The 21,061-nt window shown below is 37.3% G+C and overlaps 1 protein-coding gene across 15 annotated transcripts in view; it reads left to right on the plus strand.

Annotated features, from left to right (window-relative positions):
* Positions 1-21,061, plus strand: part of MAP4 (microtubule associated protein 4) — a 149,284-nt gene that overhangs the window by 57,739 nt on the left and 70,484 nt on the right. For all 15 annotated transcript variants that reach the window (XM_074344985.1, XM_010972928.3, XM_010973014.3 and 12 more), the window contains one exon: positions 9,238-9,303. In XM_074344985.1, the coding sequence (XP_074201086.1) occupies positions 9,238-9,303 (66 nt within the window). The remainder of the gene's footprint in view (positions 1-9,237; positions 9,304-21,061) is intronic.

Here is a 21,061-nt window from a genome sequence, read left to right on the forward strand (position 1 = left end):
AAAGAACTTTCTTATTTGGTCTTGTAGAAATCTGGTGCAGTGAGTGAGTTCTCTGTGAATAGGGCCTTCTCTTATATGGGTCTGATTTTTATAGATTATCAAATGATGGTTTTTGACAAAATGATAGATTTTGTGCTTGTGTTTTGCCTGGAAACTTTCTAAATGAAATATTTTTTCTTCTGACTACTTCTTCAGAAGTGATGGAAGGGCCCTAGACTTCCTTATGTTATTATACACCCAACTTCGAGTTTGTTGTTAGATGAGGTTCAGTAAGTCATCACCGGTGCTCTTGGTACAATTTTATAGCAGGCTCACTTAGGCCAACAGTGGAAATTACCGGGTTTCCGAGTCTAGATATAGAAAGGGCAGTTAATTGGGTTACATGTAATAGCACTCTTTGGATAGTGATGTTTTTATTTTATTTTATTTTTTTTAACCAAGTCAGTCCTGGCAAGGGTGATAACCAGATACTGCAGAGCTTTTCCTTGTGCAGCTGACTGGGGCCTTCTTTTGCAGAGCTTTGCAACCAACTTCATTGGCCACCAGAGGGCGATGTCGGCACAGGCGTGACTTGCGCAAGGAGGTGGCCTTGCATTGAGAGCACAGTGAATTCTCCCCATTTTGCCCAAAGCTGACTCACTGTGGGTCTCTTCTTCACAGTACACATAACCTCTCAGCTTCTTGCTACATCCCTTCTCTGCCAAACTGACTTGCCAGCTGTGGGACTCTGAGATCTTCTTGTAGGAGAAGCGATTAAGAAAACAAAGTAAATTTTAGTATCTTTATATCTCAGAACATGTGACTAGTTTTAAAACTTGTCTTGTTTTCAGTGCTATATGTATTTTGCTGAGAAAGTTTTCACTGTTCTCTCAAAGATACTTTATAGTTTAGTGATCTACAGTTGATCTATAGATAAATCAATCTAGTTGATCAATCTACAGTTAAATAACAAAGAAACAATAATAGTTAACATTTACTTAACACTATGCAATTGCCACAGTACTGCCTCCAGTACCACTGCATTTAGTCTTCATGATAACCATGGGAGGTAGGTATTACCCTCTCTTTCAGATGAAGTTATCAAGGCTTTGAAAGCACAAGGGAATTGCATTTGATCATTTAGTTAGTAGTGACAGAACCACAACCTGAACCCAGATCTTATGATTTTAAACGCCATGTTCTTTCTATGAAACCGTACCATCTTCATGAATGCATACTTTCTGCTTGATTTAATGTCTCATAGATACTGTTTTTCAAAACTAAATATCCACTTATTTAACTCAAAAGCCCAGAATTATTAGACATATAAATATTATGTTCAGGAAATGTAAATGAGACTCTTACTTGCATTAAGAGCCTGAACTTGAGAACTCTGCTCTTTCCTAACAACTATTTCACATCTTCTCTCTGTTCAAACCCCCAGCACTTGCTTTCCTATTCATGTTCTCAGTTGATGACATTTAGAACAGATAATCAATAAACTCAATCAGAAGAGAATTCATGCATAGCACCACCCCCTACCCCCATCCCATCTCCTCCTGACCTGCTTTTGTCTGTGCCCCTTTCTCTGCTCTTATTCTTACTGTTGTGAGTGAACTGCTCATGCTCTCACTCCAGGACACTACTGTAGCAATGGTCTCCTCTGCCGCCTGCATTATCAGTTCCTCTCCTGGGTCATCCATCAGCTTCAAACGTACCGCAATGTTTCCCTCCCCTAAAAAAAAACAACCTATCTCAATCCCATGTCCATCTCATTTACTTTTTAAATTCTGCTCCTTCTTTGAAAAAGATGTGTCTGCTACCTGATTCCAATTCCTTTCCTCTCATTCCCTCTTGAACTCACTTCCATCCAATTTTAACGCACACTACACCAGCCAGCTGCTCCTTTTAAGGCACAGGACTTTACATTGCCAAGAATGAGTCCAGGATGACTCCAAAGGTTTGGGCCTGAACAACTGAAAGGAAGAAATTGTCATCACATGAGATTGGGAAGGCTGTGGAAAGAGTAGCTTTTGAGGGAGAGGTAAGGAATTCAGTTTGGGACATGTTGCATGTGAGTTATGTGACAGTGGAGAAGATAGTGGTGAAGAGCAGTCGGCAGCTAGGTAAGAGAGTCTGGAGTTGAGAGCAAAGTTCTGGCTGGAGATACACATCTGGAAGTTGATGATAATTTTGGCTAAAGTTGGTGTTCTACAGTCCTTCAAGATTGGGTTTAGATGTAACCTTCCAAGAACATTCCCTGACTTGCATCCCCACCCCCATCTGCACACCAATTGCACCCCCATCTCTGTCTTTTCATCTTCTCTTTGGTAAGTGCCTTTCTCCCCTGCATCATTCTTTTTCATGGCACTTGTAAGATCATAATTAAGCTATTTGTTGTCTCACACTAAAGTTACTCTAGAATAGGGATAGCATTTTGTTTATTTTTATATTCCTGCAGAATGACACAGTTAGCAAAAGCAGAGAGGCACAGAATAGTTCAGAGTGTACCAGCAACCTCAGATTGCTTAGTGGTAAGAAACCAGAGGTCAGAGTGACAAGTGAGACAGATGACAATATGGAGCCATGGAGAAGCACATGCAGTGAGATCATGCAGTCTCACCATCTGGGGGGGCTGAGGAGGGACTGGGAATCATGGTTAGATCTGCGTTAAAGAGAGAGTGCTGCATGTGGCACATGGTAAATGTACAATCACTGCTTGTTAAACTGAATTGAAATCATTTTGTTACTGTATTAAAATTATTTTGTTCAGGATTAGATTATGTTAATGTGCAGACTAACGAGTAATCGTGTCTGCAAACTAAAGTAGTAGGTATTCATTTAGGAACGTGTAAGTGTCTAATCTTAAACCCTCTTAATAGTCTCATTGACCATATTTGGGGAAGTTTATATCTCATGCATAATCTATGCATATTTTATGTGCATAAAATTAGAATGGCATTTTTGCAAAAATAATTGCTTTCTGACTTGGATATACTCTACCTCTTAACTGAGTTTCTTTTTGGAAAAGAAATATAGTACTAACAACTGTAGTTTATAATAATGTGCCCTAGTATAAAACAAAAGCAGAGATCTCTTAAGAGGTTAATCTGTCAGGTTCTTTCTGTAGCTGAGAAACTGAGGGCTGCATAGGGCAAAGATACCAAAAATCTTTACAACATCCTACCCGGAAACACAATCCTAACCCAGCTATCTTCTATGTGCTTTTTTTTTTTAAAAACCCTTTTCCCTCAGATGGAAAAGTTCTATTGTTCCTAAGCATAGACTCCAAGTGGGTTGGAAAGAACATTTGTTCGTTACCGTTAAATTTCTTATTCTGGAATTGGTGCAGACATCTTTATGTCAAGATTGCTTAGTGAAACCACAGCAGTATTCCTCCCTCCCCTCATGTAGATGGCATCTCCTGGTCCTGAAAAAAAGGAAATAGCAGAGGTGGGAGGGATTGTAGCTCAGTGGTAGAGTGCCTGCTTAGCATGCATGAGGTCCTGGGTTCAATCCCCAGTGCCGCTATTAAAAGTAATAAAATTAAATTAAATTAAAAAAAAAAAAACAAGGAAATAGGTGACTTTGCACATGACCTGTGGTCTCTGGTGTTGTTCTTGTTTGAAGTCTTCTGTTAATAGTTTTATTTCCCTGCTTATAAAACCAAAACTTCACGGAGAAGAAAATCAGAAAATTAAAGTATTTTAAAAATATACTCTCATACTTTTTGTTTTTACAAATTTAAGATTAACTTAGAGGACTTACTGCATTTGCACCCTCCCTCCTTACAACACATTCGGCCACCTTATACACACGCTGGCAGTCACATTTATTCCAATCATTTATTCATCCCTTAAGCAAATATTTATTGAGAATACTGTGTCATTAAGGAGAAAAAAAATGAATCCCTAACTCAAGACCTCTGGGAGTTTACAGTTCACTAGGGAAGATAGCTAAGTGCCAAAAGAAAGGAGCAGATGGAGAGCTGTGCAGTTTAGGGGTGGGGCAGGAGAGGGCAGAATACCTGACTTCAGGAATAGAGGGAAAACGAGAGTCTTGTCTTTGGGAGGAAGGAATGGGATCCAAAGCACAGGTAGAGACAGGAGCGTTTTGGGGCAGATGCTTTAGGTTTAGGTATGTGGTGGTAGAAAGAGCAGGAAGTCTCTTCTGACGGGTTCATATTTTCTTTGAAAGGGGTGAGGTCGTATGCTGAGAAATGAAGGTGGGAGGGGTTGAAGATTTGAAGAGAACAGGGATGCTTTAGAATAGACATTGCAGAGAGTAAGGAGTGAGTGGACAGGGAATGTTTGGGCAAGTAAAGATTGGTAATGATAATTTGTAGTGGTGCATTAATTTGCCTTTGCTTTGGAAACAGCACAGCTGTCTTTTCCTAATAGGGGGAACTGGGTGTGTGTATATGGGAATCTCTGTACTACCATCACAGTTTTTCTATAAATTTAAAACTACTCTACGATAAAAATTTTTGTTTAAAAAATTAAAATTTAAATAAGTGAAAATCTCTTGACTCTCACTTACCTATTAATTTCTCAAGAGCAGGTAGAGTTTTTAGCATTATATACTATGTATTTACAAACGTATAAACATTTACAAGCAGCCAGAAATTTATGAGCTTTAGTTTTAAACAAACAGGATCCAACTGTATGCATTGTTTTTATTTTTATAACTTGCTCTTTTTACTTTATATCTTGGAAGATTTTCTCCCAGAACATACAAATCCTTTGTACACTTCTGCATTGGTCTAAAGTAGCTGTCTTGAAACTTCTTAGTCACATACTCGTAAGAATTTTGAAAAGTTTTGTGCCTTTTGTACAGTTAAGTTGATCTAAATTTTTCAGCAGAAGTTACAAAGCATGTACTTTTCAGAATGTTTTCCTTTTGCCACATAAAAATAATAGTTATATAACTCATTTAAACATATCCAAATGCTTCTAAATATATAGCATTTTGATTCCCATTGCCATTTATTTAAAAAATGCATGAACAAGTTGTTCTTTGCCATTGGAAATGTAAGTCCTTCTTTTGATTCGCTCCTCTCCATGTCTCAGACTTTTATCGTAGTTGAATACATTTTTACACTTGAAAGGTTTTTTTTTCTTGAGTTTTTCTTGACTTTTCTTCTTAAATTGTCATGTTTCTGTAACAAATGTGTATGTAAACTTAAATTTTAATTTAAAAAATTCCTGTAACCATAAGACCCTTAAGTGTTAACTTGGTCCAGAAAAAATTTATCATTACAATAACTAGTAGTATTCAGTTGATCACATATATCACAATTTTTGATAAATTATTCCCAACCGTAAAAGTTGAATTTGATTGGAAATATTTTTATAATGAGATGATAGGTCCTATTATTTTCCTTGATTAAACCATAAATCTGTGAATAACTTTGCTAGGATGAAAAAGATTTGAGAGTTTTTATGCCTATTATTTTTATAGACAATAATAGCCAAAAAAACCCTATTCACATAGCTAAGTATGTCAGAATGGAAGCTTTATTATGGCAGTGTCTTCAGTTCTTTGAGTTATATGCCAAGAATTCCACAACTCAATATTATTAAAAATTATTTCTTATGTCCTATCAGATGATAACTTCATTATGACCTCTTTCAATTGTTTTTCTTTAATGAAGTATAGTTGATTTTCAGTGTTTCAGGTGTACAGCAGAGTGATTCAGGTACACATATACTTATTGATGTCTTTCAATTTTGATGAAAGCAAAGAATTGGAAACCATCTAACTTGAAAAAGGATTTGTTAATCATTAGATAACTCACTTCATTTAGGGGCTTGCTTTTGTTTCACAGATTGTGATATTTTTTATACTTTTGAGGGAAGTGGCATATTTCTTTTTTTTTAAACAAAGCATTTTATTTATTTGTTTGTTTGTTTGTTTATTTTAATGGAGGTACTGGGAATTGAACCCAGGACCTCGTACATGCTAAGCATGTACTCTCCCGCTGAACTATGCCCTCCCCCCGCATATTTCTTTTGAAGTCTCCTATTTGCTGTATCAACATTGTTTCTCTGGGTGGTTATTCTCTTTGAATGTGAGGCCCTTCTTTTTGGTAGGAGGTTCCCTTAGTTATTTGGCAATACCATCTATTGAGGTTCCTGGTGATACAAGACTGTTTGGTACCAGCTGCCTCTGGCAGGGATGTCACAGTGCTGTCAGGTGCGATGTGGGGCTCCCCGCCCCTCTAGATATCACCACTCACCCAGTGAGATAGCATCCTCTTGCGCCAGAGCATTCAATCTCTCCTCCCATCTTGGGTCTGGCACAAAGCTGACTGCTGTGGGGTGAGGGAAGGAAGGTGTAGGGGGAGTGGGGACTGGCCTGGAGGCTTTTAACGTAGTCCCGTAGTCCCTGCCGTCTCTGAGCGTAGAGTACTTCGGAGTCCTATCTTCCTGTGCCCTCTTTGTGCTGGGTTTCTCCTTCTGTGTGGTCTGTTTGCTACATTTTCTTGGATATTCGTCGTAATTTCTGGTCCACTGGGGTCTATCCTTGATTTCTAGATCTTTTATTACTTTGCTTTAGCAATCTCTTCTGCCCTTTCTAACTACTTGTGGTAGTGTGTTGCAGCTGGCTGGTGTGCTTCAGTTGGCTAACTGCCCACTCTTGAAGGTGCTCAGCTAAAACAGGACTTTCTGTCTGAAAGTCTTCCTTTTTATCCCCAACTCTGATTCCTCACATTTCATTCCTTACCAGTGGTTACCAATGGTGTTTGGTATATTTTTTCCCTTATTTTTTCTGGTTATTTATGTATATTGTTTTTTATAATGCTATTATGTCATATTTGCTTTTTTTTTTCTTGCTGTGTCTTTGACATCTCTCCATATTAGTGCTCTAAGAGCTACTTCATTTCTTTTAATGGTTGCATATTATTTCACAGTTTAGTGAATCTACTGGTGGGCATTTGTTACTTTTAAAACAATACCATAATAAACATCCTGTTTACATTGATTTTTGTGTACTTTCATGTCTTTTTGTGAACTGCGTATCTAAAATGAATTAAGCTGATGTTTCAAAATTTGATAGACTACCAAATTTTCTCATAAAGAAGTTGCTTCAATTTATATTCCTCCAGTGGTTTATGAAATAACCTACTTTCCTACACCTTTGCCAACACTGGCTGTTATCAAATTTTAAGAAGATTTTATCACTCTCATGGCCAAAATATGGTAGTATTTTTGTAATTTGCCTTTTCCTATAGTCTTCATTTTATTTTATTTCCAATTTGCATTTTAAAGTGAGGCAGATTTTTTAAATTATGCAGTATTTCTTGAGCTAGGAAAAATAAATTTTATAAGCTTACTGTGTAGGGGTAAAAGGGAATTTATTTATGCCAAATATGTATGGCCATATTTACATCCCAAATATGGGGAAGAACATATTTGGCATCTCTCTGGATCAGTAAAACACAATATGTGAAGCCCTAGTTTGGTGCTTGGTATAGGCTGGGTATTTAATAAAAGTCTGTTATCTTTTATTCCTTTATTTTCCTCTTCCTCTTCCAGTTAATAGACACTCTCTTTTAGTCTGCCTTGTTCTTTTACATTGTTCCCTTTAGTTGTTCCTCTGTTATCTGAGATAACAGAATGAATGATCTTTTCAATGAGTTTATATGAAAGGTTTCTGCCATGGATTTGTGGGACCCAGAGGGTAGGGCTTTGTAGTTTGCTATCTTCCAAAGTAAAATCTTGCATTTGACATTTTAGTAGCATATGTTCTGGATTTTTATTTGTCTTATGAAAAATGTCTATGAAGTTCTTAAGAGTGATATGTAGGAACCTCTTGGCTTGGTAGACCATCTGCAAAGCTGGGCAGGTTGCTGAAATGTTAGATGTAGTCAGAGCCTTTCGGAAAAGGTTATACGTCCTTGAATTGACCTACTTATAGAGTTATTGCAGTCGCAATCACGATCCCATCAGGATTATTATTATTATTATTTTTGGTAAATCAACAACTGATTCTAAAATTTATATGGAAAAGCAAAGACACTAATATAACCAAAACAATTTTGAAGAAGACCTAATTTGGAGGACTCATGTGACCTCATTTCAAGACTTTGTAGAAATACAGTAATCAAGACAGTGTGGTACTGGCACAGGTCAGTGGAACAGAAGAGAGAGTCCAGAAATGGACCCACATGTGATGTGGTCAATTGATTTTCAATAAAGGTGCACAGGAATCAGTGGAATAAATGAACAGTTAAATGTCCATGTGCAAAAATATGAACCTAGACTCATATCTTATACCACATAAAAAATTTAACTCTGAATTTATCATAGGCCTCAATGTGAAACCTAAATTGGAAAACTATAAAACTTCTAGAGGAAAATGTAGGAGAAAATCCTGTGACCTTGAATTAGGCAAAAAATTCTTGGAAACCCCACCAGAAGCATGAAATCATGAAGGAAGAAATAAATTAGACTTTATCAAATTTAAAGCTTTTGTTGTTCAAAAGTCAGTTAAGAAAATAAAAATACATTTCTTGGATGTATTTTCTCATACATTCATGGGGGAAAATATTTGCAAAATTTGTCTGTAAGGGTTGATATTTGGAAAAATAAAGAATCCTCAAAATTCAGTCATAAGAAAATAAACGACGCAATTAAAAAATAGTCCAAAAATTGACCATTTAACTCACCAAAGAAAATGAAAGAATGGCAAGTAAACACATGAAAGGATGCTCAACATCCTTAGTTATTAGGGACTGAAAAACAACCACAGTCTATTAGAATAGCTTTAAAAAAAAAAAAAATCTCTGCTTCCAGAAGTGCTGCTGGTGACCTCCAGGTAACCCTCATGTACAGGAGCAATGACGTGGACTTTTTATGTGGGGTTTGTTTTAAATGGCCCTGTGTCCTTGCAGCGTTTGAGCTGAATCACAGGTTATAAACCTGTGCTGCTTCATGATGGTTTTATTCAATATAATGGTGATCTTTGGCAATTTACAGAGCAGAACAGATTTCGACTTGCTGTTTATTGTATTAGGAAGGGCTCTCCTGTAGTGGTGGTGTTTATCAGAGTTTGGATTAGAAATTAATGACTCAGTTCTGTTCTATGTTTCTGGGTTTCCTTTTATTGGATCTTTAAATTTTGGATAGATTTTATCTGCTTTTAGCTAGTAAACTATGAAGTGTGACTGGAATCCTACTAGTTAGACAGTAGTTGGATCTGTTTTTCATTTGTCTATCTGTCACAATGGGTAATTATTTTTTCTGGTTGTTTCAGGTACTCCTTCTTCTAAACCAACAGTGCTAGCCAACGGCGACCATGGAATAGAAGGGAATACCACCGGTAAGTGGTTCCCAGGATCCCCCAAATGTGTGAGTGAAACACTCAAAACAAACACCTTGATAAGTTCCTTTGAGGAGGCTCATTAGTGGAAGCACATGGATGATTTCTAAGGGTACTCCTGATCTTGTTGGTTGTATTGAAACCCAGGGCACCTGCCACATAACATTTCCAACAAAAGAAGGAGTGAATTTCATTTGATATTCCTTGAGTATCTGTTGCAGTTGTACCACACGAGCTGGATCAATCTTAACACTATGCCTATAGCTGCAGAATAACCATCATCAAAATACTGGAGTCCTTTGGCCACTGCAGCTCTGGGCGGATCTCTTCCCTGAAAGCACGCTGCACTTAGTTTGCTTTCCAAGGCTCAGTGTTAGGAAACTTGTGAGCAAGATACTGAAAGTTCTTTCCTTTCTCTTTTGCCCTCAGTCTGTTTTTCATTTATTTTTTCCCTTTTTGAAATCTCTCTCGAATGCCTCGCCCATTACTAGAGTTATTACTGAGTTCCTGTGGGTTCCCACCTCATGACTAGCACCAACCCCCCACCCCCAGTACATTTGTAGTGAGCAGAATTCTTGAAGCAGTAGCAGGGTCCACAGGGCCATACTACAAAAATCATTTCTTAAGTAGTTGATGTGAGAACCATAGTTGAATTTTTATAAATAACTGCACATACTTTGCTTAAGTGCACAACCTAAGTTGTGATCAGATTGACACCGTTCACCCAAATAAAGCCTATTAATGATCTGGCACATTGTCCTCTGCAGCAGAGTGTGCTTTTAACTGGGGCGTAAGGTTTGCTTCACATTACTGCAGCAGCGGCGAGTGCTAGGCATGTCTGTGTTTCTTTTCTTGCATGCATACCTTAGCCTTGAGAAGCCTTTCCTTGAGCCACCATAGAATTTTTTGGTTTCTAAGACTTCCAGAAAGCCTTCTTTTAGCAATAGCAGTTATTCCAGGATTTATTCTTTATTCTGTGACCTTTAGAAACATTGTATACATCTTTATAGCTTAGATTTACTGATGACTAGGTTCTATTTGTTGTGAATGTTTGTTTTACCCAGTGACAATGTATCCTTATTAGCCACTCGTAAATTAGGAACTCTTTAATTTGAAAGCTGGAAATAGCCAGAAGTGCTGCCTTACCTTCCAGTTTTGTGAACTGAAATTTTTGTGTTTCTTTGATAATCTTAGTTTGTATGTGGTATTGACTGTTTCTGTCTGCTTTGAAAGCAAAGTTGTCTCTGTAATTTTGGTTTTAAGAAAGCATTTATAAATCCCCATGATTAAAGGAGAAGAGGCTTGAACATGAACTTTTAAAAAAACAAATAGATTCAGCTTTCTGTAATGAGGAGGCAGTGTGGGGGGAAGGCAAGGTTTGGAGGGGGTTTATTTGATTAACCATTTGTGAGCGTGATTACCATTTTCATCCAGGAAGCAAACAACCACTACAACTAGAGTAGGTTTCTTCTCCAGCAGGATGTCAGCTCTGACCAGAAGAGACTCAGACTTGATGTAGTGGTTGTTTCCCACGGCCACAGGTTAACAATGTGGGGGGGAAAGTTCAGGAAAACAGGCAGCCTGGCCCTTACTGTTTGAAGACCTATGTTCCCTGGTGGCAAAAAAGAACCTAGCTGTTGATGAACTGCCCAATGCTGTGGGAGCCCATGATTGGGTTAACAAATTGTAACAGACCCCAGCCACTTATCTCTTTAAAGAAGAGCAAATGTGCTTAGTAACCGCCTTGCTTGCATAGTTGAGGTTTTAGCAGCCACCCAGGCCTTTGGCTATAAACGCTGGGCGTGCCTGCTGTTAGATAGTCTTCTATCCCCAAAACAGCCTTTGGCTGAAATGATAAACAAGTTATAAAAAGCTGCAGACTCAGAGGTGAGAAGGCTGGTTAGCCAATGGCGGGTAAGATCCCCTGAGGGGGGCAACCTAAGACGGGCACAGCCACCTGAGTCCAAGAAAAATGTTGTTAAGCAACTGTTTCTTGTAACTTCTGCCCTAATTAGCTAAAAGTCTCAACACTAACATGATTCACCAAAAAGGGTCTTCTGACCTTGAGCCAAACACCAACAATAAACAAAGCCTTTGTACTCATTGTGATCCCACCCTGTCCTTCCCTAAGTTCCTGCATTCCTCCTTTGACTGTACACAATAAATATGGGAGCATTTGAGAGGCTCATAGAGTTGGCTCCAGACTCCCTCTAGCTCTCTTGACTTTTTTCCACAGTCTTGAGTAATTCATTCCGTCTCAGTGGGACTTCTGCTAGCCAGAACCCACATCTGGTGACAAACCCACACAATGCCATTCTGAGAGCAGGCCTTCCTCCTCTTGGACACCTCTCCACCCTTGTGTAGGATGCAGTTTGCGCACCTGGGAAGATATTTGTGTTCTGAATTTGATCTCTTGACTATATTAAAGCAGGTGCTTTACTGAAAATATGCATGTTTCATTGGGGGTGGGAAGGAATAGAGGGTGAACAGTGCATGTTTTTGGAGCATGTTGTGACTGCATTCTAATTTGGCCATCTCTAACTGGAGCATATAGCTCTGGGCCATTTTGAAATTTCCCATTCCTGTTTCAGAGTGTTATCTCTAGTCCTAAGAGCAGACCAGCTCTGCTGATAGCGTGTAAAGGGTTTATGAGCATCTTGCTATGTTGAACTTGCTGTTTACTAATGACCTGTGCTTTTCCGCCCTTTCCTTCCCCTTCCTACTTCTTCCTCCCTTTCTGTTTTTCTCCTCCTAGAAGCCTAGCGTGTCTCTCAACACTGGGGCTGCTGCAACACCAGACCAGTGATCTTTCCTAAGCACCGTTATACTTGTAAAACCTTCAGCATTTTGCAGAGCTTTGCTTTCCTTCCTGGACACGATAAAGAAGCTGAGGGTAGTTCTTCGGGGCCTATTCCTGCTGATGCCTGAGCAAACCACCTGCTTCCTCTTGTGCTCCGCAGGGCTTGATGGAACCTCCTTTCCCTTTGTGAGCACAAAGTACCAGAGGAATCCTTTTTAATTTTAGTATTTTTATGAAGGTCAACAAATGCCTTTTATTTCTTGTTCTCGTTTAAGTCTCATTTTATCATTTAATTCAGTCTCGCATTTTTCTTTTCTTTAAACATTTTTAGTTGGCGTTTTCATTTGGTTTTCAGATCTTCAGCCTGAATCAGGGTGTTGTGATGGCAAATGAGAATGTGTGCTTCCATAAAGGAACTGAGTCCACCAGCCCTGCTGTGAACCTCCCTTTTCCCCTCCTTCTGCTCCCCTGTGTGAGCTTGCTTTTAGGGTAGAGTCATCTTTCAGGCTACCTGTGTTTCTCTCCACCTTACTAACATCTGAATAATGATAGCTGTTTTCATTTAAAGTTTTCTAATTTAGAGTAGCTCTGATTAAACTTTGAAAAAAATATTTCTCAAATTAAATCATCCTTTGTTATTTGCAAGTTGGGCTGAAATTGTTTCTATTATGAAATTATGATCTATTTGTCCAGGCTTAGATTTTCCTGAAAATTTGACAACCTTATTACTGTGTACGGAATTTCATATCCCAGATTTCTTTCTTATTATGATTGTAAACTATCAACATAATAATTGAGGAGTTAAGGAGAATGGAATCCTGTGTTGTTAAATACTGGGGTGTTGATACAGATAGAAAATAACTTCTTCTGTAACAACCTGAGAATGAAGCTAAATTGCAACACATTGAAGAATGACAACCAATTACTGGATTTCTATTGAAATGTTACCTGACTAAACTTAGACTGTTCAGGCTTAGTCTCCCTTTGAACTCTGGCGATACCTTTATGATGCTTGTAGTGGGACTGATGGTCGCATATGAAGACTTGAGTGTCAAGCCCTTTACCATGAACCTGAGCATTTACCTTCACATATTCTGAAGATTATCTCAGTGGGCCTTTCCTTTTCTCATTTCTCATTTTCCAAACTAATAGCTAAAAAAATCTGAAACCATCAGGGATAAGTACTGTGGAACTTTTCAAATGATAAGCTTTGATCGGATTTTTAGAAATAGAATATAAAATATGGGCCATGTTTTGAAATCATAGAGGAGTTCTGGTTTAAGATCTGGAATGTGAGATACTCTAAAATTTTCTGTCCTCTTACTGACTGCAGGTTTTTATAATCTGATTGTTTCAGATTAAAGTAAGTATCTGGCACCATGTTCTGAGGAAGATTTCGAGATGTGTATTGTTTTAGATCCTGTGATACAAAGCTACTTTGGGGATGGTAAAATGAGAATATTATGAAAGTTTAAACTGAATCCCTGCAATGACTTTGGGAATTTAGGAAGCATTCCCTGTTGTGGTCACCAGGATTGGTTCCTTTGCCACGAATTGCTTCTGTGGGTTCTGGAGAGAAGACAAAGGAGGCACATATTAGGGGAAGAGCTTACCTCCTAAGCAGTTGATAAGTATGAAAACTCTTACCATAGGAGAAAAATATGAGAAGTACCATAGGAGATCACACCACTGAATAAAACAGCTCTTTCCCTTTGGTGTGTAATTGATTCGTAGGTTTCTTTGTGCCCTTTTTTTTTTTTGCCGAGGAACTTTTCACAGATGGGAGTGCTGACTTGACATCCTTTTGTGTCTTCTAACTAGTCTCCGCAGCTTGTCTAAGTGATGCATGGGTGGAAAGCCTGGCTGTGACTCCTATGGGATGGCTGTGGTCAAAACCCCACTCTCACACTCCATTATTGACATTGATTTATTCCACTTTAATTTGTTTTGTCATGTTTATTTTTGTTTGAAATTTGTTTTTTTTCCAAATATATTTTCTTTTTGAACTTAGGAAATTGGTGAAATTTTCTACTGACAGCCAGCTGAAGTTTGGTGTATATGTAGCTCTGTTTCACTTGGATGTTTCATTTGGAAGGAAATAAATGTAATGTTTCACATACAGCTTCATGTGAAGTAGCCAGTCCTGTAATGAAATACTGTATGACCATGATAGTCACCCCCAGTGGCCCGGTACCTCACTGGTGAGGCAGCCAAAACAGTCAGGGTTGCTCTGTTGAAATGTGTTGTTTCTTACATGCAATCTCTTTCTCTATCTCTTTTTTTCCCCTTTTTTTCTTTTTTGGCCCAGTGTTGAAGATGTAGAACTTTGTTTTTAAAATAATATTTTTATAACTTTATTCACACACCTAAGTTTGTATTTTTTGTGACTTTAGACTTCAACAGTTTTGTATATTGGGACATTTTAATGTGATCATTGTGCTAAATAAATTACACTAATAAACATCTTACACTAACACTGTATGGACTGGATTTTGGTTGGGTGTTAATTATTGAAGTATAATGTGGCCAAGTATGACTTTTATAAATAAAGACACTTGAGGCATGAGCTCTTAGTCTAACAAAGCTTCTAATCCAACCCATAATTACATGGGCTTTTTACTTTTTGCCAGGCTTTGCCACTTATGTTGTCATTTTGGATTATCAGAGTGAACTCCCTTTTATCCAGAATCTGTAAGAGTTAAGAAGCCCATATGACTATTTGATATTTTATAGCATCTGGTGAGAAAGATAGTTGGCTGAGTGGCAGCTTCCATGGCATACCAATTACTGTTAGATACTTTGTATTACTATACTTAGGTTTTGTTTAGTCTAATTAAAATTCACATTCACAGTCTTCCTAAAATGCCTTCTGAATTAATAAATAAAATGTGTTACATTAGATTTGATAATCTAGTATGCTGTATCCGGTAAGAATTCAATGGAATGTCCAGTTCTCTAACCATTCTGGGTTAATTTTTCTCTGCAGTTGATAGATTTGCAAATGCAATGTGTTGACTGAATTAAGAGTATATATAAGGTGATTTGCATGGCATAAAGAATTTTTTCTAGTTTGGCAAACATTTCTTTTTATTAAGAAAGTTCAATTTAATGTCTTAGGTTTCATTTCATTAAGAGAGCTCAATAATCTGTTCTTAGGTTTGAAGTACAAGAATTTAAGTACTATAAAGAGTAATTCACAATCCTATCTAACCTTCTTATAGGTAGCCTAGAATTAAAGCTTTGGGGCAATTCTTGGGTTTTATTAGCATATTCATTTTGATGAAAGTAGAATGAAACCTGGCTACAGTTGAATTCTTCCTCCTTGTTGACCTGATTACATGGTAGGGCTGGGGAGAGGGTTCTGGACAAAGACTGGTGGGTAGGCACAGAGTGATTTCATTTCTAAATCTTGCATGGAACTGGATTATCCTTCATTTTATATTGATGCTGTTTCCATTACATGAGGGCTTAATGAGATTTAACCACAAATTATTTGTGGAATAAGCTGTGCTGCCTTGGAGGCAAATTACTGTTATTTACACTGTTTGGGTCAAGCTGCAGTACACTAAGTGCTCTACAAATGGCAGTGTTACTGGTGGTTTCCATTGTTAATCATAGTAGGTGGCTTTTTATTGTGATAACTGTTCTGAATGTGATGTGATATCCTTCCCTCAGGTCATCCCAGCAGGGAAACAGTAAAACTGCTTTGTTAGAATGTCATGACACAGAAAGTATCCTAGGTGTTTTATCACTGTCACTTGTATCATCAGGTGGAATGCAAAGGATTTACTTTTAGAAAAATTCGGAGGCATCAAAAATGTGAAATCTTAACAGAAAAATAAATCTAAGTTAGAGTTTCTGAACAGCTATTATAACCAACCCATAAGTTGGCATTATAGCTCATAAATGAAGCCTAAACACAAAGCTGCACACTGTGTTCCTAGATGTAGACACAGCAAGACAGCCATTCCCATTAACACAGCACATTACATTTACTTTTAGGGTATTTGAGACTCCCTTGAAGTCAGTTCAGGGACTGAGCTTAAGAACCTTTATCTGAGCAAAGCATTTAATTATACTGTGAGCCATTCGTTTTCAGTTTCTGTTGAAGTTTTATGTTAAATGAAACAAAATAGCTTCTTCCTGAGCTTTGAGTGAGTCCATAATTCTGATATACTTTTTAAACCATAAATTTGCTTATATGATTTGCTTCTCTCTGTGGAATGGAATGCCACCCTATGCCAAAAGACATATGTAGATATAGAATATTTTCATTTTTAATTTGTAAGCCTACAAGTAGTATATGAATACATTCTCCTTTCTAAGAAAAATTGAAGCATTATAGGAAGAGTCACACTCTGAGACTGGAGAATTTTTGTTCCCCCAAAACCACTAACTTGCATACATACCTACTATAAATTGATCTTGTATTTTTACCTGAATCTAAACTTGAGCAGATTTTTCTGTCTGATACATTTCATTAATAATAAGGGTAACCGTCATTTGTATAACACATTGGAACTTGTAAAGGGCTTTTGAATGTATAACAGTATCCAGTTTTCATTTGAAGAAGTTGAAGTTAGGTTAATAACAAAGCTCAGAATTGAACCTAGTCTAGTAAGAAGCACTGTGCTCTTACTGCCACAACATGTCATGTCTCAGTGGATTTTCGTGAGTGCTAACTAATCATCAGAAAGGCAGTTAGAAGGAAAGGACCTTTGAAGACCTGTTTTAAGGCTTTTCTTAGGCACTACTTTCTGGAAGAAAATGTAGACTGAGGCAAAGGTTTTGCATGTAGGTAGTTTATTTTGAGAAGTGATCTCAGAAAACAAGAGTAGGAGATTGGGAAGTGAGATTGGAAAGAGGAAAAACCAATACAATGAAATATTACTAACTTAGTCACTGTTGTGTGGACAAAGGGGGCTTAATCATGTTGGGTGGGATCTTCTGAGGAACTGTGTAGAATTCATCTCAGAATTTTCCACCTGAATGCTAGAATTAGGTAGCATTTATTCACCATTTGCCTTCTTCCATTGGCTAACTGCACATGTGCAATACCATCCTGCAGCTGTCTTGTGTCTGGCATCAGAGATGGTGTAGGACAGAAAACTCTGGTTTGGTGAAATAAAATGCTATCAAATCACACCAGTATGCAGCTAGATGCTGCAGCTATAGTTGGAATAAAAGACAGATTTCAAAGGGTGAGAGGTTGGGGCACAAGAGGTGTCCAATTAACCAAGGCTAATTCAACAAAAGATTGTCTTATACTTTATCATAGAGGATGAGATCCTTGACTTCTCTACAGGGAAATTTGACAGAATTACATCTATCATGGATCTAATTCCCAAGCCTAATTGTTAGAAACTGTAGAACTAACCACAATTTTAGTTTCTGAATTTTCCATCCTAATGTTTTCTTCATGAATCAGCTTAAGTAGTGTCTGTCTTTCTAGGACTTTGTCCATTTCAACTAGGTTATATAATTTGTTGATATATTGCAGTTGGTTTTTTTTTAAACATATATAATCAGTTTACAATAGTGTATCAGTCTTTGATGTATAACATAATGTTTCAGTCATACATGTACATACTTATATTCCTTTCCATATTTTTCATTATAGGTTACTACAAGATAACTGAATATAGTTGCCTGTACTATACAGTGGAAGCTTGTTTATCTTGGTATTCTTTTATGAACCTTTTTTGTTTCTGTAATATTGGTGTTGATGTCTCCTCTTTCATTCCTGAATTTCGTAATTTGAGTCATCTCTCTTTTTCAAGAGATCAGTCTAGCTAAAGGTTTGTCAATTTTGTTGAGCTTTTTGGAGAGTCAACTTTTGGTTTTCTCTATTTTTTTTCTTCTCGGTTTCATTTACTTCCACCCTAATCTGTATTATTCCTTACTTTCTGCTTACTTTAAGTTTAGCTTGCTTTTCTTTTCCTACTTCCTTAAGGTGGAAGGTTATGTTATTGAATTGTGATTTTTTTTCTTCTCTTTTAATATAGGTGTTCATAGCTATAAATTTTCTTCTGAGGACTTCTTTAACTGTATCTCATATGTTTCAGTTTGCTGTTTTCATTTTCATTCATCTCAAAATATTTTCTTACATCTTTTGTGATTTTTTTTGATCTATTGGTAGTTTAAGAGTGTGTTGTTAATATCTCCATATTTATGAATTCCCCAAAGTATTTAATGTTGTCATTTCCTAATTTCATTCCATTCTGGTTGGAGAACATACTTTGTATGATTTCAGTCCCTATTTATTTCAGGCTTGTTTTATGGCCTAACCTGTGGTCTGTCCTAGAGAATGTTCTGTGTACCTGAGAAGAATGTATATTCTTCTGTTGTTGGATGGAGTGTTCTATAAATGTCTGATAGGTCTGCTTGGTTTATAATACTATTGAGGTCTTCTGTTCCTTGTTGGTATTCTTTCTAGTTGTTCTATCCATTATTAAAAGTGGTGTATTACAGTCTCCAACAATCATTATTGAATTGTCTATTTCTTAGTTTTGTTAGTTTTTGCTTTATAAAGTTTAGGGTTTTCACACTAATGTTTTAAAGGAGATATTTGAATAACATACTTAACCTTTATGTGTTTTTTACATTGTTCAAGGATTAATTCCTCATGAAAAATTTGGAGGTATGTATAAAAGGATGTATACAGATTACTGCAACTATGAGCTTCCAGCAGCAGTAGTGAAATGTTAGTCACTGGTAGGAAGATTCAGAGTGCTTTTTCAAAGGATGATTTTTTTCCCTCACAAAATACCAACTACCTTTTTTGTAGACATAGAAAAAATCTATCCTAAAATACATACAGAATCTCAAAGGACCTTGAGTAACCAAAACAATCTTAAAAAGGAATAAAGTTGGAGATCTCAGTCTTCCTAATTTCAAAATTTACCATAATGCTACAATAATTAAAACAGTGGTGGTACTAACATAAAGATAGACATATAGACCAGGGAATAGAGAGCCCAGAAATAAACCCTTGCCTATATTGCATATATAGTCATGATTTAATACCAAGTGTGCCAAAACCATCCACTGAGAAAAAGATAATCTTTTCAGCAAATGGTGTTAGGAAAACTGGCTATCCACATGCAAAAGGATGAAGTTGGGCCCTTACTTTACACCACATAGAAAAATTAACTCAGTGGATCAAAGACCTAAATGTAAGCCCTAAAACTATAAAACTCTTAGAAGAAAACATATGGCAAAATCTTCATGACATCAGATTTGACAGTGATTTCTTGGATATGATACCAGAAGCAGAGGCAACAAAAGTGAAAATAGATAAATTGGATTCCATCAAAGTCAAAAACTTTTTGTGCATCAAAGGACACTATCAATAGAGTAAAAAGGCAATTCAGAGAATGGGAGAAAATACTTCTAAAACATGTAATCTGACAAGGGATTAATATCTAGAATATATAAAGCACTCCTACAACTCAACAAAATAGCACACAACTTGATTAAAAAAGAGCAAGGGACTTGAATAGACATTTCTCCTAAAGAAGATATGTAAGCCAATAAGCACACAAATAGATGCATAGTATCACTAATCATCAGGAAAATGCAAATCCAAACGAGAGTGAGATATGACTTTACACCCATGAGGATGGCTGTTACTAAACAATCAAATAGAAAATAACAAGTATTGGTGAGGATGAGGAGAAATTGGAACCCTTGTGCACTGCTGATGAGCATGTAAAATGGTGCAGCTGTTATAGGAACCTGTTCTAAACTCACTTCTGGATATATACCCAAAATGAAACAGGGACTCGAGCAGGTATTTGTACACCCATGTTCATAGCAGCATTCTTCACAATAGCCAGAATGTGGAAGCAGCCGAAGTGCCCACGATGGATGGATGGATAAACAAAATGTGGTGTATACATATAGTGGAGTGTTACTCAGTTTTTAAAAGGAAGAAAATTCCAACACATGTTCCAACCTGGATGAATCTTGAAGATGCCATGCTAAGTGAAATAAGCCAGTCACAAAAGGACAAATACTAATGCCACTTACATGATTCTACTTATATAAGGTACTGAGCATACATAGTCATATTCATAGAGACAGAAAGCAGAAAAGTGGTTGCTGTGAGTTGGGAGGAGGGGGAAATGGGAAGTTATTTTTTCAGTGGGTACAGAGTTTCGGTTTTACAAGGTGAAAAAAGTTCTGGAGATGGATGGCAGTGACGTTTGCATAGTAGTGTGAATGTACTTAATGCCACTGAGTTGTACACTTGAAAATGGTAAAAGTAAATAAGCTAGCTTATTAAAAAAAAAAAAGATGATTTTCAAGTTAACCATCGTGTTCACCACAAACCTCTTTAGAATTAAAATGTTGCTTTATATATTAACTTGTGGGTTTGTCCTAATTTGTCCACTTACAGAGGGAAATGCACAAATATATAAACATTATTTAAATGCTAAACAGTTTTAAGGAACATTTTGTAAGAACAGATGTAATATTGGTTAGAGTCCATGAGGAGATTGGATGAGAACTAGGGAAATGTGAAATTAGAGCTTCAAATCTCCATTTAGATGTACAGTTTATATCTCAAATTCGAGGTATCCTAAGCTGAACTTTGGATTCTTCCCCCGCTCCCCTACCAAAACAAAACAAAAAACAAAACCTTCCCCATCTCATTAAACAGAAATAGAGTGTTCTTCTGCTTTCTCAGGCTAAATGTTTGGCTTCCCCTATTCTCTCTTTCTCTCACATCCCACATCTATCCTGTCAGAAAAATAGATCTCTCTGACCACATCTCCTAATTCTCCCTTTTGCTGACTTTGCTTCACTGGTGTTCTTGCCACTGTTGCTGGACAAGCCAGGTGGGCCCTTGCCTTGGGCTCTGAGCACCAGCTGTTTTCCGTCTGGAATGCTCTTCCCGCAGACAGACCCATAGTTCACTCTCAACCAGCTTAGCGAGGCCTTCTCTGGCTTACC

This window comes from Camelus bactrianus, chromosome 17 (assembly GCF_048773025.1).
Source record: "Camelus bactrianus isolate YW-2024 breed Bactrian camel chromosome 17, ASM4877302v1, whole genome shotgun sequence".
In the NCBI taxonomy this organism is placed as follows: domain Eukaryota; kingdom Metazoa; phylum Chordata; class Mammalia; order Artiodactyla; family Camelidae; genus Camelus; species Camelus bactrianus.